Source organism: Humulus lupulus, chromosome 1, assembly GCF_963169125.1.
Source record: "Humulus lupulus chromosome 1, drHumLupu1.1, whole genome shotgun sequence".
NCBI classification, from domain to species: Eukaryota; Viridiplantae; Streptophyta; class Magnoliopsida; order Rosales; family Cannabaceae; genus Humulus; species Humulus lupulus.
This window is the reverse complement of record NC_084793.1, coordinates 300,012,894-300,029,339: the sequence shown is the minus strand read 5'-3', so window position 1 is coordinate 300,029,339 and position 16,446 is coordinate 300,012,894. Positions and strand designations below refer to the sequence as shown.

At 35.3% G+C, this 16,446-nt stretch overlaps 1 protein-coding gene and 1 non-coding gene across 2 annotated transcripts; both read right to left on the bottom strand.

Moving 5' to 3' along the window:
• Positions 1-4,693: 4,693 nt before the first annotated feature.
• Positions 4,694-7,716, bottom strand: LOC133811945 (B3 domain-containing transcription factor VRN1-like). Its single transcript, XM_062246233.1, has 7 exons — positions 7,619-7,716; positions 7,133-7,244; positions 6,344-6,869; positions 6,071-6,264; positions 5,685-5,985; positions 5,289-5,449; positions 4,694-5,158 (listed from the first exon to the last, which is right to left on the bottom strand). Exons 2-7 carry the CDS (start codon positions 7,211-7,213, stop codon positions 4,898-4,900), a joined length of 1,524 nt encoding a protein of 507 aa, XP_062102217.1. The 5' UTR covers positions 7,214-7,244; positions 7,619-7,716; the 3' UTR covers positions 4,694-4,897.
• Positions 7,717-12,358: 4,642 nt separating this feature from the next.
• On the bottom strand, positions 12,359-12,465 carry LOC133813208 (small nucleolar RNA R71). The gene has a single exon (XR_009884245.1). It is a non-coding gene; the product is annotated as a small nucleolar RNA R71 (small nucleolar RNA).
• Positions 12,466-16,446: the final 3,981 nt, after the last annotated feature.

Here is a 16,446-nt window from a genome sequence, read left to right as displayed (position 1 = left end):
CAAGCTAATATCAAAGAGTTGATGCAGCAGTTGGAGAGAGTCGAGGGTCGACAGGAGACTCTCCTGAAGAACCAGCCAGTGATCATGGATGTTGTCAGTCAGATCCTGACATTTATTAAGGAACGGCTGAGGGACTCCAGGGCAGATTCAGACTCACTGGATATTCCAGATGACTTTCAACTTGATCCAACCACTCCTCCCACCATTGTTGACACCTGATGCTGCAACTCCGGTGTCGCTATTGTCAACCCCGAGGAGGTGCAGGAAGTTTAGTTTGAGAGGAGAAGACACATGTCAGAATGGTTTGAGGACTACACTGATCCAACAAGGAAGAAACCTCGTACTGATGCAGCTGCAAATACAAAAGAGGCATTGGTGCTCGACTCTCTCAAAAGGCCATATGTCAAACAATATAGGACACTATGTAAGTGGATGCTTGGAGACATCCCCAACAAGACTCCGATGGATGTGAAGACAGGGTGTCATGATCCAGCATGGTTTCCAACGTGGAAGACACCCAGGTCGTGGCTCGATGATGGGGTAAGCTATTTATTTAAAAATTTAACAAATTCTATCCTGTTTTAAAAATTGTAAATTCTGTTTTGACTGACTCGATATGAGCTCGATGAGGCGTTGTATGAGCTCGATAGGGGCTCGATGGGGAAACAATGTAGGTTTTGAGGTTAAATGTGTGAACTAGCTAGATATGAGCTCGATAGAAGCTCGACATGAGCTCGATGCATGCTTTTCAAACTGCATTTCAGTCATTTATACTGATTTTTGCTAACTTTTTCTTCTCGAACTTCAGCATCTGCATCTGCATCGATACATGAAAACAATCGGTAAGAAAACAGAATCGAGAAAAAATTCAAATAAAATTATAAGAAAACCAAAGTAACTGTCATCGAGCTACAACACAACTCTATCGAGAAAATCATAATCTGTTTACATAAAGAACCATCGAGCATGCATCGAGTCACAGTCGACCCTATTGAGTAACATCATCCTTAAAACTATCGAGACTATCGAGCCATTGTCGAGCTATCAAGAAAAGCATAATCTGTCCCCCACAAAATTGAAAAGGTGAATAGAGATGGTATTTTTTATTTTTTTTTTATTTTGATTACACTTGAAGCATAGAGAGCGAAATTTTCCTTTCATTTTCTTGTGGGGCCAAGAACATGGTAATGGAGACTTGTCCAATACTTCAATTGAGACATCATCTACATCATTATCAACATGCTTCTCAAAATGGTTAGGATTAGTAGGATAATATCTCTCCACGGTGGTTTTGTTGAATATGATAAAAGTGAACTGAGAGTTCCCTTCACATAGAAAAATTAGGAGGTTTCCACGGCTTAAGGAATAATGCTCTGCAAAAAAATTCCAACCCTTGTCAATCCATACCTTTCCATCACTTTTTGTCAACCCTACCTCCCATCTTGATTGATAACTCTACAAAATAGAGTTATTTTACCATGTTTTACATGCTAATTGTTGCTTAGTTCATGAGTTTTTAATTAACTTATTAAGTTTTTATGTAATTTTTAATTTATTAGTCTTATTGTAGTTTTCTAGATTTTTATATGTTTTTATAGATATGTTATTATAATATGTTGTAGTTTAATTATTTAAAATTAGTATTGTTAGTTTGAATGCTAAAAATATGATTTTATTGAAATTAAATGTTATGTAAATTAAATTTTAATTAATGTTTTCATGGGAGTTATATGATATATTTTATTAATGAAAATATTTAATTTTAATTTAGTTTATAATTTATTGTGTAGGAAAATTATTGCCCTTGAAAAGCAAGAAAATCAAAAGAAATATGGTAATTTTGAAAGAAAGTAACAAGAAAAATGGTGTTTCTCCAAAAGCCCAACCATTGATCCACATGGAAGCTTAAGAAATACTTGACTCGATAAGGAGCCACAATATTTCACCCAAAATGTCTTTGGAATTTGCTGCACAAGAGAAGACCAAAATAAAACGTTAATAGAAGATAAGTTATATACCACTAAAGTTAAGAGAGTTACCACAAAACATAACTACATGACTGCAGCCTACATACATATATGCATTCTCCTCTGCATAAAATCTAGACATATACTAGAAGGATGACAGTGATCGTGCCATTCAAATCAAAGGCATTTTGATCTGATGATGGCAGTACTTTTCTGGAAATTTGAGAAAGTCTATGGTTGCAAACAACTTCATATTAAAGCTTCACAAACTTCACGCAGGTTGCAGAAACTATTATTATTAGTACTAAAAAATGACCAAATCAACATATCACAAGACTCATTTTAACATGTCATCCTCTTATATTTGGAACATTGACAATAATTCTACACTAGAAAGTATAGACAAACTTAGGTAAAAGGGAAAAAATTAAAGATTGGAAAAAAGAAACTATACTTCAACAATATAGAAACCTTGAGAACTCATGTGAAATACATACATAAATTGTTTTCTCAAATCTAGATAAAACTACCACAAATCACAAGTGTAAAATTATATCAAGTGAACCCCTAATATCGTGATATATGTGTATAATAGTTTAGCTCTAAACTCAATAAATTTTATTCTAAATATAGCTAAGCTTAAAGTAGCTATGTAAATATTTTTTAATATTTTTTGTCCTTTTTTTTTCATTCTCTCCCATTAGCAAATTTTTTATTATTATTTTTTCTTTTTTAATATACTTTTTTTAACTATTAAATAATATTTATACATATAATATTTAAATGATATAAAAAAAAATATAAAGTAATTGATATATGGTGTAATATAAAAATATGAGGTAAAATAAAAAAAATAAGATTTTGATGAAGTATTTTGATAAATAAAGTAGAGTAATTATTAAGAGAGAGCTCTTACTAACTAGGTGTTCCAATGGTTTGTTCAAAAATAATTTTAAGAATAATTTTGAAAAGATGGGGACCAGTAGGAGACAACTTTGTATGAACATTGAGTCTCTGGCTGGCACAAGCCATGATTCAACAGTTTTTTTGTTTTTGCTCTGAAACAAAGAACCCTATTAGAATTGAGATAAAAGCTTGGTTATCACCCTCTCAAGTCAAGCACTGCTCTACAACTTAAGCACAAGGCAATGTATCTGTCAGCTGCCAAGGACAGGGCAAGGGAAGCCAGACCCAATCACCAGCTTCTATACAAACACTTTTTTCTCTTTGGGCCCTATCAATGCGTCTACTTGTCTATCACATTTATTGCTCTGTAAACTTTACCTCCCTTCATCTTTATTTTTGATATCAGTCTTAATTATGAGTATAATTCATGATTTTATTTTCTTTTAAAAAATATTCTTCTGTTAGCAATTATTTTTATTTTATTATTACTTGTCCTTTGCTAACAAAACAATAATAAGTGTGTTTTCAACCAAATTAAATATATTTAAACTAGTATTTAATTTATTAAAAACACTTGCCCCCTATTACTTTATATAATTTTTTTAAAAAGGAACGGTATATTTAAACACTGTTTTACGTGCACACGAAATAAGAAAAAATTCATGAAAATTTCTTTTGGGTTTCAAAAAGAGTCCTATTGGTGGCGTGGCTCTTACCGTGAATAATTTTTTACGCGATTTTTTATGATTGTATATATTATAGTTATTTATAATTTTTTATAAATTTTCAAAAAATTTAAAATAATATATAATATCAAAAACTAGCTTAAAAATAAATTGTTACATGCATGATTAATATTTTTATACACGACACTATAAATTATTTAAAATTTTCTAAAAATTTACAGAATATTCTAAATAATTAAAATATACACAATTATAAAAAAATTGTACCGAGGACTATTTACAGATCAAAAATACAAAAAAATAATAGACCTCTTTTTGAAGGCCCTATCCTCCAAAATTATATTTACACACCAAAATATTATATAAAGTAACGTTCGTGGTAGTTTTTTTTCAACTATCACATATATTTAAAGCAATACTTACTATATTTAATATTATCTAATATTTTAGCATGCATATTTTTATTGGACAGTGTTTATCATCATAAGTATTTGAGTGAAAATAAAAAATTTAAGTTAGGATTTGAAAGTCTTGTAAGAAAATGCTAAAGAATAATTGTAGTGCGGAAGGCTATATTCTACATAGTATATAAATTAAATATTATTAAATTTCTATTTGAGTTTTATTTATTTTTTTCATTCAGTTTAAACAAATAATCTCTTGAAATTATTTTAGAATAGAGGAGTCCTATTTTGAAAGAATAAAATATTATTTTTAACACACATCGATCCCACTAAATTTAGTATAACATTTACATAAAATTATACAAATTATAAATATTGATGAACAGCATATGAATGTAGAAATTATAATTTTAATAATTAGAAGATAAAACTAAATAATAATAAAATATAGAAGGGATAATTTTTGTATTGATTTCTTTAAAATTATATGAAAATACATTTTAAAATGAGAGTGGGAACAGGAAAAAAAATACAAATATATAGAACCAACACTGTCAAAACATCCCCACAAAATATCATGTCAATCTCATAGCCATTGTCACTTGGTATAAATATATACATATATATATAAATCATTTTAGCTTTTAAATAAGTCAATGTAGTGCAATGTTTGTACCCAGATATGGATGCAAAGAGGGTAATATATGGATGATATTCACGAGATTAAAAACGAATAAATTTAAGTCTCTTTTGATTAACCTATAGACATATACAATTGTCAACACTAGAACAAGTTTTGATTTAAGAAGCATTATGGGGAAGAAGATGAAAACAGTCTACTTTTATACATAGATCATGTACTATTATATATAACAAGCACTTCTACCCACTTTTTCTAATTCCTGGTTATGCACTAAATAATAATAGCTACAAACTATATAACAGCACGGTTAATTAGTCGAGAAATGGTAACTTTTAGCAAAGTATTATCCATTTCTTTGCTAACCAGTTCAAAGACACAAGAATCTCCAGGATGCAAATGGTTCTCCTTTGCAAATCTAGGCCATCCACCGCTTAAAACCAGTCCACCTGAACTACTAGACAAATTAACATCCCACAATTTCTTCCCCACCTGAATTGTTGCAACTCCTGCCTTTGCTTGTAGATAAGTATTTACAAAATCAGTCGGAAGACGCTGCAGAAATTCAAATTCAACAACACATAGAATATGACAGTGAAAGTGATGAGAATAAGAAACCAACCAATTTGAGTTTGATCAGTACACAATCCCATTTGCATAATTAAGTTGAACATAAACATCATACCTTGACCTGACCAACAGACTCCCCCAATACCATTTCAAAACTGGGATTAGATTGTTTGGTTGCTCCTCCAAAAGATTTGCCATCCCTTGAAGATGAAGGCGCGCCATCAGTAACCTGTCCGCTTGTGTGATCTATAGATTTGCTTCCAAATTTCATATTGCCTTCAACATATGATATGAACAAATTATATTAGCATATACTTTGGTTCATCCTGATATATTGCTAGTTATTTTCATCATTATGTAAATCACTTTTGTATATTGAATCATATACTAATATGTAACCTAGGCTCACTCTTTTTAACTGAAATTCAAGAGGCTTTAAATGTAAATAATAATTCATGCAAAAGAACATAATTTGGATCCCTTTTTTCCTACCTATAAGTAAGTTACTAACCTTCGGATTGCTGGTTGTTTCGATTATGGCATTCTGTTGCTCGGTTGATAGAAACTTTGAACATCATTTCATCTTTATTAGTCAATTCAAATATACAAACATCACCAACTTTCAACCCATTGTCCTCGACGAACTCCTGCCAATCTCTTCTCAGGAACGTAGGTCTTGGTGTACTGCATCTCTTTCTAGCTTTTGTCTGAAGTTTTACTACCCAAGTCTTCCTCTCATTAGGAACATATAGAGTAACATCATGACCAGAATATTCATCGACATGTTTTTTCCAAAATTCTGTCAGTAAGGCCTAAATCCATTAAACAAAGGGAGGAAATTAGAAAAGACAGTGACAGTATATGTTAAAAGACTGTGAAAGGGGAAAAAAAACTTGCCATGTTATAACGATTATGAACATGCGTCTTTTGTATGACAATCTTGAAATATGGATTTTGGGATGTGAAGTTTTCGGTCCTAAATAAAGCTTTATCTTTTTCTTCAACGGTCATCGTTCTCTTCTTCCTACGAGGAATAAAATGCTCACCTAGTCTACCACCCCTTTTAGCACGAGCCTTAAAACGCCTTGCATCTATAATAAAGAGATGATGATAATAAATAGAAAACATAATGTTAAGCACTAACATGTAATTTTACATAACAAAACTAACCTGTTGTTCTGACAGACTCAAAACACTCTGAATCTTCTATGTTCCCTCGCTCCTCGGGCGTGTATTCATCATCATCGCCACTACTACTACTACTACTAGTACTACTAACACAAAGCTTGTTTTTTCTTCTCATGGGAGAAGAAAAAAATGGTAGTTTACGTTTCACCTTTCTTTTCAAGTATGGTGAGTGACTGTTAAGGTTTTCATCACAGTCAAGATCTTCATCTTCTGTCCTCTTTGGCAGCTCATCGATGTTTGGCTTCAACTTATAACATATCTCTGCACCGTTTACATCAAGTATGACCACATGAAATCTAAACTGACCTTCATATTTGAAAAATAAGGAGAATCCACATTGTATGGAGTGATGCCTTGCAAACTCTGGCCAACCTTCACCCAACCAAACATGGCCATCACATTTGGTCAATTTTACTTTCCATGCTCCACCGCTAGGAACTTTTAGGACCACTGAATTTGATGTATCCATATTATTAGCATATTTTAGCATAAACTCTCTCGGAATTTTCTACATTGCAAGTAAAAAAAAGAAGAAAAAAATGACAAATATTAGCTTCAGATATTAACTTAAATAATAATGTTAAGTATATATATAGTCCAACTCATTTACTAACCACTTTGAAATCCCTTTTCCATGGAGATATAGAGGTACATATATATATATATGCTTCCACATATATCATGCTTATCCTAATATGACCAAGCTTGCTTGATTTAAAAAATAGCTAAAAACAACAAACTAGATATTTATATGTAAGGAGGAGAGCTTACAAACTTATTGTCGAAAAGAGAATCTTGTGAGATCGTCCTCTGGAAGTGAGGAGTAACTGGATAAAAGTTTGTAGAATCCATTGTTGATTGTTGATTAAGAAACCTTGCTTCTCTACAAACATTAATTAACTATCAGAATAAAACTGAAACTCAAAACATATTATATTAACTTTCTTTTTCTCCTTAATTAGTCTGCCTGCCTGCCATCTAATAGAAATGAAGTATAGTTATCAAACCCTAACTACAACTCAGTTTCAGGTCAGTAAAATACATAAAACTACAACTTTAAAAACATGAAGCACTTTGATTATTACTAAACTCGGAAAATATTTACATATATACAATATATATGTAAATATATACATATTGTAACAAGGCTTTAATACAGTGACCATAATCAGGTTCCTCCATTTTGGAGCTTAAAACTACCATGGTTGGCATTCAAAAACAAAATCAAGGAAACAAGCTATACATTAGGAACCCAACCTGAGAAAGGAAAATAATGTCTTCACACAGACACAAGCCCTCTAGTCTCTTCTTCTCTTTCACTCTCTGTCTAAACCCAACTTTACTTGTTGAAATGGTAGAATAGAATAGTGTAATGATAAAAATTCAGAAACAAGATATTGACACATAAGCACAGCTACACCTAGACTTGTCATAATAGCCTTGCATCAATCAGTCTAACATGTCACATTTGTTTATATATTGTTTTATGTAGTGTGTCCATATATAATAATAATATTTACAGAAATAATTTTAATTTTTTTTTATGTTTGTATAAATCATTTTAGAACGATTTTATGATAGAATTTTAAAACGTTGAAATAATAAATTTTAGTTTTTTTATTTATATAAACAATTAGAAAATGGGAAATAATGATATTATTAGGAAAATTTGACTTTTAACGTAATAAGTAACATTGTATGAAAAAATTATATTAACCGAAAAAAACTTCACATTTTTATTTTAATATTCTTTGGATTACCAAAAATGTTCCTATCATAAATTTCCCTATTTTTCTCCCATTGTCTTCTCCCTCTCTATCTCTCACGTTTTCCCTCTCTATCTCTCAAGCTCTTATACAAAAAAAAAAAAAAAAAAGGCAGCTTAATCTATACAAATTTTCAAGCTTATTTCAGGGCAAGTTGTGAATCCTTCCAAGGCAAGGACTTCATTTTGGATTTCGGATAAAAAATCGTATGAATAAGTATATATTTGTGTATATGTAGTGAGGAAAATTGTTTATCAACATTGTTTTTGCTATTTCGAATAAATCTGTGTATGCCTTCATGTTTTATTGTAATTTTTCACTGTCGGAATGAATTTTCGTTCCTTTCTTGGTTTTTTTTTCTAGGTTTTTTGTCTGTCTCGATAGAACTCGATGGTCCTCGATGGACCTCTATAAATCCTCATGTATTATATTATTTGTATACCTCGATATGCCTCGATGGACCTCAATAAAACCCTCACATAAGGGGGGAAATGACTACCTCGATATGCCTTGATGAGCCTCGATGGGCCTCGATAACATCCTCACATAAGGGGGAAATGGCTACCTCGATATGCCTCGATGAGCCTCAATGGTACTCGATAAAATCTTCACATAAGGGGAAATGGCTACCTCGATATGCCTCGATGGACCTTGATAGAGGCATAAAACTTAATTATGTAGTATTTGCCTCGATGGGACTCGATTGGAATCAATGGGCCTCGATGGGTTGACCTCGATAGTGTGATAGTTTGACCTCGATATGAATCAATATTTTGCTGTTTCATGTTGTAGTTTAACTTTTTGACATTTTTTTGTTTTTTGTTCTTTTTTTGCAAATTCGATTGTTTCCATATTTGTTGCATTCAATGGTGTTTGGGAACTCGAAAATAGGGATTGGATTTTCAGGGATGCTGAAAATCAAGTTCTGCCCGTGGAGAAGGGTTTGACGTATGAGTAACTGCTTGAAATTCTGTACGATGAGCTTGAAGTGGATAAATGTGTGCATGACTTGAAAATTGAGGTCCCGTACATATGCCTATCACAATCCGTCAAACCTACCGTTATAAAAAATGATAGGCATGTGCGTGCATTCATTGGGTTAGCATCGAAATCTGTAGAGAAACTCATTCCTCTATGTGTGACATTGATTAAGAAGGGAGGTATAAGAAATACATCGGCTTCTGCCAGTGTTAATAAAGAAGTTCGATTTGAAGAGAACATTTCTCCTCCATGCCATGGTTTCAAAGGAACTCAATGTGACTTTGGAACATGTGTTCCCAAGACAAATCCAGACGTCATAGTCCATGATGATATCCCGGTTAGAGATCCGCCATATTTGCATGACACGGCGGAGTACGATCCCTATGGCTATGATCCTTATGTCAACGATGATCCTGTTGCTGATGCAACAGATCTTGGTGGGCCAGATGTTAGGGCAGATTTGCCAACACAAAGTTCAGATGTTATGGTAGATGAGGAGCGCAAAATAAAAGATCGGCAAACACCTGGGACCAGCAGTAGTCGTCCAGGTCCAAGTACAACCGATGATAGTTTTAGATGGAGTTCTCCATTGGACCTAGGTGAAGATCGTAGAACATGGAGTGCTCCCATGTTCACCAAATAGGATATAGAGGCCTCAAATCAACATCATTCTTCAACCAGCAAAGCTTCAGGAGAATTGCACCTTGGTGAAGAAATTTGGGACTGATGTGTGGTATATTACCTACAAGGATCCTGATTGTGGTTGGAGATTAAGGGGTAAGAAAAAAATGCGATCTGAAATGTTTGAGATTGCTGTATACAACGAAGTACACATTTGCTCACAAGAAATTCGAGATAAGGACCACCGTCAAGCATCACCGTGGGTTGTTGGACACCTAATCCAAAGGAAATTTGCTACCGATGGTACTCGGTACATGGCAAACAACATAAGGGAGGACATGAAGCACCATTTTGGGGTCGAAGTGAGCTACGAGAATGCGTGGAGATGTAGAGAAAAGGCTCTTATGTATGTCAGAGGGACACCTAAGGAATCATACTCCAAGTTACCTGGATACCTGTGTCAGTTGGTGATAACTCTAGGATTTAGAGTTATTTTCACATCTTTAAACTTAATTTTTGAACCAAACAAAAGAGTAATGAGTTTTTATTTCTTGTAATTGTGTTCAATTTAGTGTGTCTGTGTAGCTAGGGACCTTGTGTTTGCATTGTCATATTTTTCAGTGTTTTTTATGTAAATTTCTGTGTTGTATTAATCAGGAAAGGAAACTTGCAAAATTTGTGAAAGGGAACTTTGGAATCAAAAAGGGAGCAACGAATTCTGAAAGGGGCTTGATGCTGCTTCAATGCTGTAGCATCACCGTAGCATCGGGCAGAGCCAGGAAGGAAACGTGACAACTGCGAGCTGGACTTAATGAGGCATAAGTGGCACTGAGGTGGCGAGAGTATTGTACAATTAAGTCAGCTAGGTGATGTGGCACGTGGAGAACAAGGTGGGAATTGACTTGCTAATTAGGGTAAACCAAGTACCCTAAAAAGAAAAGTACCAGCCGAAAAAGAAGTAGCCCCCCATTATGAGAAACAGCTGATTTTCTGAGACCATTTTTGGAGAGAAAACAGAAGAAAAGAAAACAGAGAGAGTACAGAGGAGGAAGAGGACCACGAGCTGACAACTAGGGGGATTGAGCACAACAATTCCTTCTAACTTCTTCTTCTCCCTTCTTCATTTTGTATTGTATTTTCTCTCTATCTAATTTGTGAACAAACTCCATGGATTTGCTAAAGGCTACTGGTTTTGTATTTCTATTATTAAACATGAACTAAGCTTTTGAGGATTTGGGTGGTTATGAACCCTTTGTATGGATCAATATTTTGAATGCATGGTGAAGTTGTTTATGTCATAGTTCAATTGAATGTGCTGTAATGTTAATTGAATGTTAATTACTGGCCATATTTAGCATTTATTAAGTTAGATCTAACTTGGAAAAGGGAAGTCTAGCTGAACCCATTCAATTAATGCAAGAAACTTACCTAGTTTTAGGTGATTTTTAGTAGTGGAATAGGACTATTTTGCTGCCTTGCATAACCTAAAGATTTGGTGCTTGATGGATTGTTTATTGTCTGTTTTTAATACAGGAATGTATTGAGGGAGGTTATAAACAATAGATAGTAAGTTTTGGGAAAAACTCACTGGGTTTTACGAATTCTGTTAACTGTGACATAAATTGCTGACCCATTGCTGAGGCATTGCTGTAGCAACTGGAACGAACAGAGGGGAATTAACCACCCAGATCTATTTTCTCATATTTGAAATTTGCACAGAATTACTTCATTTGGTCTCTGATTTTTAGCTTAATTAAATTTGCTTATTTACAATTAATTCCAGAATTAATTACACAACCTTTCTCTTGATTTGGTTACTGTATTATAAACTATTTTTGGTTGTTTTACATTAATTTAGTTGAAAAGTCCCTGTGGAGACGAACTTTGATACATTATCACTGTATTACTTGTTGTCGATTGTGTACACTTGCGCATATTTTAATCATTAGAAAATTCACAACAAGTTTTTGGCGCCGTTGCCGGGGATTTTAAAATTAAATTATGTTTTATCAACTATTTTACAGTTTATTTTCATTGTTTTTAACCTTGTTGGTTCAGGTTGTGCAATCTCAGGTACCTACAGTGTATGAACCAGCAAGAGGACAGTGAACTTGCTCCTATTGACCCCGAGATCGAACGAACTTTCAGAAAAAGGAGAAAGGATCAAAAGGCTAAAAGCCAAGGCACTATGGCTGAACGTGTTGATGATGAGGGGGATGGCCAGCAAGTCACTAATCCCATTGTTTTGGCGGATGACAGAGCCAGAGCAATACGGGAATACGCTGCCCCCATGTTTAATGAGTTAAATCCAGGCATTGTGAGGCCAGAAATACAAGCAGCTCAATTCGAGCTCAAGCCGGTCATGTTTCAAATGCTCCAAACCGTGGGGCAGTTCAGCGGGATGCCAACGGAGGATCCTCATCTCCACCTTCGTTCATTTTTGGAGGTGAGCGATTCCTTTAAGCTTCAAGGAGTGAGTGAAGAAGCATTAAGGCTGAAGCTATTTCCGTTCTCTTTAAGGGACCGAGCTAGATCATGGCTCAACACCCTTCCTCCCGATTCCGTTTCAAATTGGAATGACTTGGCTGAGAAATTTCTAAGAAAATACTTCCCTCCCACCAGAAATGCAAAGTTTAGAAGTGAGATTATGTCATTTCAGCAGCTGGAAGATGAGTCCACTAGTGACGCGTGGGAAAGATTCAAAGAGCTTTTAAGAAAATGTCCACGCCACGGTATCCCACATTGTATACAAATGGAGACATTCTACAATGGTCTCAATGCAGCCTCTCGAATGGTCTTGGACGCTTCAGCCAATGGAGCCATTCTTTCCAAGTCTTACAATGAAGCATTTGAGATTTTGGAAAGGATTGCAAGTAATAACTATCAATGGTCAAACACTAGAGCTCCTACAAGTAGAAAGGTGGCGGGAGTTCTTGAAGTAGATGCTCTAACCGCTCTAACCGCTCAAATGGCCTCAATGACCAACATTTTAAAGAACATGAGTAGGGGAGGAAATGTACAGCCAGCTGCTGCCATTCAAAGTGCAGAAGTATCATGTGTGTATTGTGGGGACGGGCATACTTTTGAGAATTGCCCTTCAAATCCAGCTTCGGTCTTCTATATGGGTAATCAGAATTTCAACCGCAACAACAACACATATTCTAACACTTACAATCCAGCTTGGAGGCATCATCCAAATCTGTCATGGGGGGGTCAAGGAGCAAGTTCAAGTGGAGCACCAACACAAGAAAAACAATCATATCCACCGGGATTTTCTCAACAACCAAGACCTCAACAACCACACCAACCTCAAGGCTCTCAAACAAGTTCTTTGGAGAATTTAATGAGAGATTATATGGCCAAGAATGACGCTGTAATTCAAAGCCAGGCAGCGTCTCTTCGGAATTTGGAAATTCAATTGGGGCATTTAGCTAATGATTTGAAAAATCGACCCCAAGGTTCCTTGCCTAGTGACACCGAGAATCCAAGGAGGGATGGCAAAGAACAATGCAAGGCAATCACACTACGAAGTGGAAAAATTCTGGAAAATTCTGAGGAGAAAATAAAGGGCAGTGGGGAGCCCACTTCAATCCAAACTGAAGGAGAATCTAGTAAAAAACCAGCAAAAGAAGTTACTGAAACTGGCCCAGTTGATACAGCATCGGGTCAGCAATCTGTTCCAGTGGAATCTGTACCAAAGCCGCCCCTACCATTTCCTCAGCGATTTCGCAAACAGCAGCAAGATGGGCAGTTCAGGAAGTTTCTGGATGTGTTAAAAAAGCTCCACATCAATATTCCCTTAGTGGAAGCATTGGAACAAATGCCAAACTACGTCAAGTTTTTAAAAGATATTTTGACGAAAAAAAGAAGACTGGGAGAGTTTGAGACTGTTGCTCTTACAGAAGGTTGCAGCGCCATGTTGAAGAGTAAAATCCCTCCGAAATTGAAGGATCCTGGTAGTTTTACAATCCCTTGTTCAATTGGTGGAAGAGATGTGGGAAGAGCTCTATGTGACTTAGGTGCTAGTATTAATCTAATGCCTATGTCAATTTTCAAAAAGCTAGGCATTGGGGAAGCTAGGCCAACCACAGTTACTTTGCAATTGGCGGATCTTTCTATGGCGCACCCAGAAGGAAAAATTGAAGATGTTCTAGTGCAAGTTGATAAGTTCATTTTTCCGGCCGATTTCATCATTCTTGATTATGAAGTGGATAGAGATGTTCCAATTATCTTGGGTAGGCCATTTCTAGCTACTGGGAGGACCTTGATTGACGTGGAAAAAGGGGAGCTCACAATGAGAGCTCAAGAACAACAAGTAATTTTCAAGGTATTCAATCATATACGTTCTCCAGATGAAGTAGGAGATTGTTTGGCCATCACTGTCAAGAACTCTAATATGGAGGAAGAGGTACCCACAAGGTATAGCAAGAAAGTGAGGATGAGGCTATCTCTTAAAGAATTTGAGAGCAACAATGAGCTAGGGGCAAGTATAAACAAGGCATCGTCTCATTTGCAAGAGCCACGTAGAAAGAAGAAAAAGAAGTGTGGTAGGAAAGCTCATTCCCAAAGGTTTGAAGTGGGGCAGCGGGTGTATTTCTCTAATTCTAAAATGAAAGCAAGTTCCAGACAGCCAGCATCAAGTTTCTCTGATTCCTTCTTGATAATTAAAGTCTTTTCGTGTGGTGCATTGGACTTGCGTGATGAAATTTCAGGAAGAGAGTTTAAAGTGAATGGCTAGCGGCTGAAACACTATTGGGGAGGCGAGGTCAACCGAGAAAAGACCTCGATCTCCTTGAAGGATGCTTGAAAATTGTAACTTGGGGTGCCTCATAAAAAGAAAAGAGAGAAAAGAAACAGAAACAGAAAAGAGTGAGGCAAAATCAAAGGCACCCCATAATATAAAAAAAAAACTAGAGAGAAAATAAAGAAAAAAACAAATAGAAAAAATATATATATATAGTAGCTGTAAATAAAGTGTTCTGTTTAAATCTGAGAAGGTGTTATTTTCTGTGCAGGAAGGCCATGGAAAGGTTACAGTGGAGTTCTAGTCTGGGCAGAGGAATTAAGTTTGGGGTGGAGAGTTGTTGCCCAGTTGCTATAGCAACCAGTCAGCAACACTGGGCAGCAAACATTTAGGCTGGGTCCAAAAAGAAATTGACGTTGTTTTCGTATCGGGGTTTTACAAAAGTTTGATTGGTCGATTGGTTGGGATTTGCCCAGTTGTTACAGCATTCATTTAGCACTCTGGGCAGCAATCGCAAGAGGACTCCGAGTGAAGGGGGTTCCCTTTCCTATTAACTATTTTTAGTTTCTGTTCTGTGTTATGTTGTTTTAGTTTTTATGTTCTGTTTAGGTTCTGTTGTTAGATTTATGTTTCTGTGTTGTCTTGTTGTTGTTTGTGTGTTTTAGTGTGTCATTGAGAGATTTAAAATATATTCCTATGGCTTAGTGTTCTGCTCGATGATGATACTTTCCATTCATTCCATGCATGTTGCTGCCTGGTTTTATATGTTGCCTCTGCTTGTTAAGTTGCGAGATATCATGGATGTTTCCTTTTAGACTCTCCTCAATAGTTTTATACTTTTGTTTTCCCACCATACTTTGAATTTTTCAAATGACTGCTGCATATGTAATATTAGCATCTAGAATTGGTTAGTGCATTTCCTTGAGGCGAAATCCTAGCTAGACTTATCCCTTAGAAATGATTTAGGCCATCTTTGGACGCTTGAGCCTTTCTAGCCTTCCTTATACGAATATTTTCCCTTAGTCACCCAATTTTTGAGCCGATTAGCCTATTTTTGTGTTCAACCCGATCATGCATACCCATTACCCCTACAATACACTTTCCATACATGTCCCAACTTAATTGCTCTCACTTGTCAGAAATTGATTTTCATGCTAAGTTTGGGGTGAGTGTGGTGAGTGTAGCTTGTGGCGAGCTAATTCATGATTACCATTTTAGCCACATTGGGGACAATGTTGGGTTGTAAGTTTGGGGTGGGGAATTAGCTCACAAGGCATACCATTATAAACTATCAAGCATATTCTCTTGCTATCTATCATATAATTGTATTATAGTGTTATCTTTCTTGTTTTGAATATGTTTAGTCAAAAAAAAAAATAAAAACAAAATATACAGTAAATGAAATATCAGGAAAAAAAAAAGAGAGAAAAAGAAAAAGAAAGAAAAAAAAAAGAGATAAGAATAAAAATAGCAAGAGAATTATATTACAACAACATGTCTTTGTGAGTAGAAAACGTTTAGGGAAGTAATTCAAGAGAGATAAATCATGAGGGAGAGGCTCGGTTTTTGACAAGTGAGGTGGTTAGGTTTAAGCTAGTAAAAGACAACCTTTACCATACCCTAGCCCAAGCCTTACATTACAAGCTTAGTAAAGTCCTATTGATTGAGGGGATAAGTTTAGACTACATTAGTGGAGAGGAGTGCACTAATTCAACTTATGGAGCTATAATGAATGAAAAAATCAAAGGGTAGTTGTAGAGAAATTCAAGGTTAGGTGGGATGCACTTGTATACACTATTGATTAGGTGACTTTGGGGAGATATTAGTGATATCCAGTGAGCTAAATTTGAGAAGGGCAGCATATACGGTTAAGGCAGAAACACTTCGCTATTCCACTTAATTCCATTTTTCTGAGAGCAACATGTTCACTAGGCCATTTTGAATCTTTTGGATCTCTCATCTGTTAAGTTGTG

What these genes read in the sequence shown, in the direction of transcription:
- LOC133811945 (XM_062246233.1), bottom strand. Translation starts at nt 7,213, where the DNA reads ATGGATTCTACAAACTTTTATCCAGTTACTCCTCACTTCCAGAGGACG. An exon ending in CTCTTTTCGACAATAAGTTT is followed by an intron (nt 6,870 to 7,132) that starts GTAAGCTCTCCT and finishes CTTGCAATGTAG; the next exon opens with AAAATTCCGAGAGAGTTTAT. An exon ending in AAACAACCAGCAATCCGAAG is followed by an intron (nt 5,450 to 5,684) that starts GTTAGTAACTTA and finishes CATATGTTGAAG; the next exon opens with GCAATATGAAATTTGGAAGC.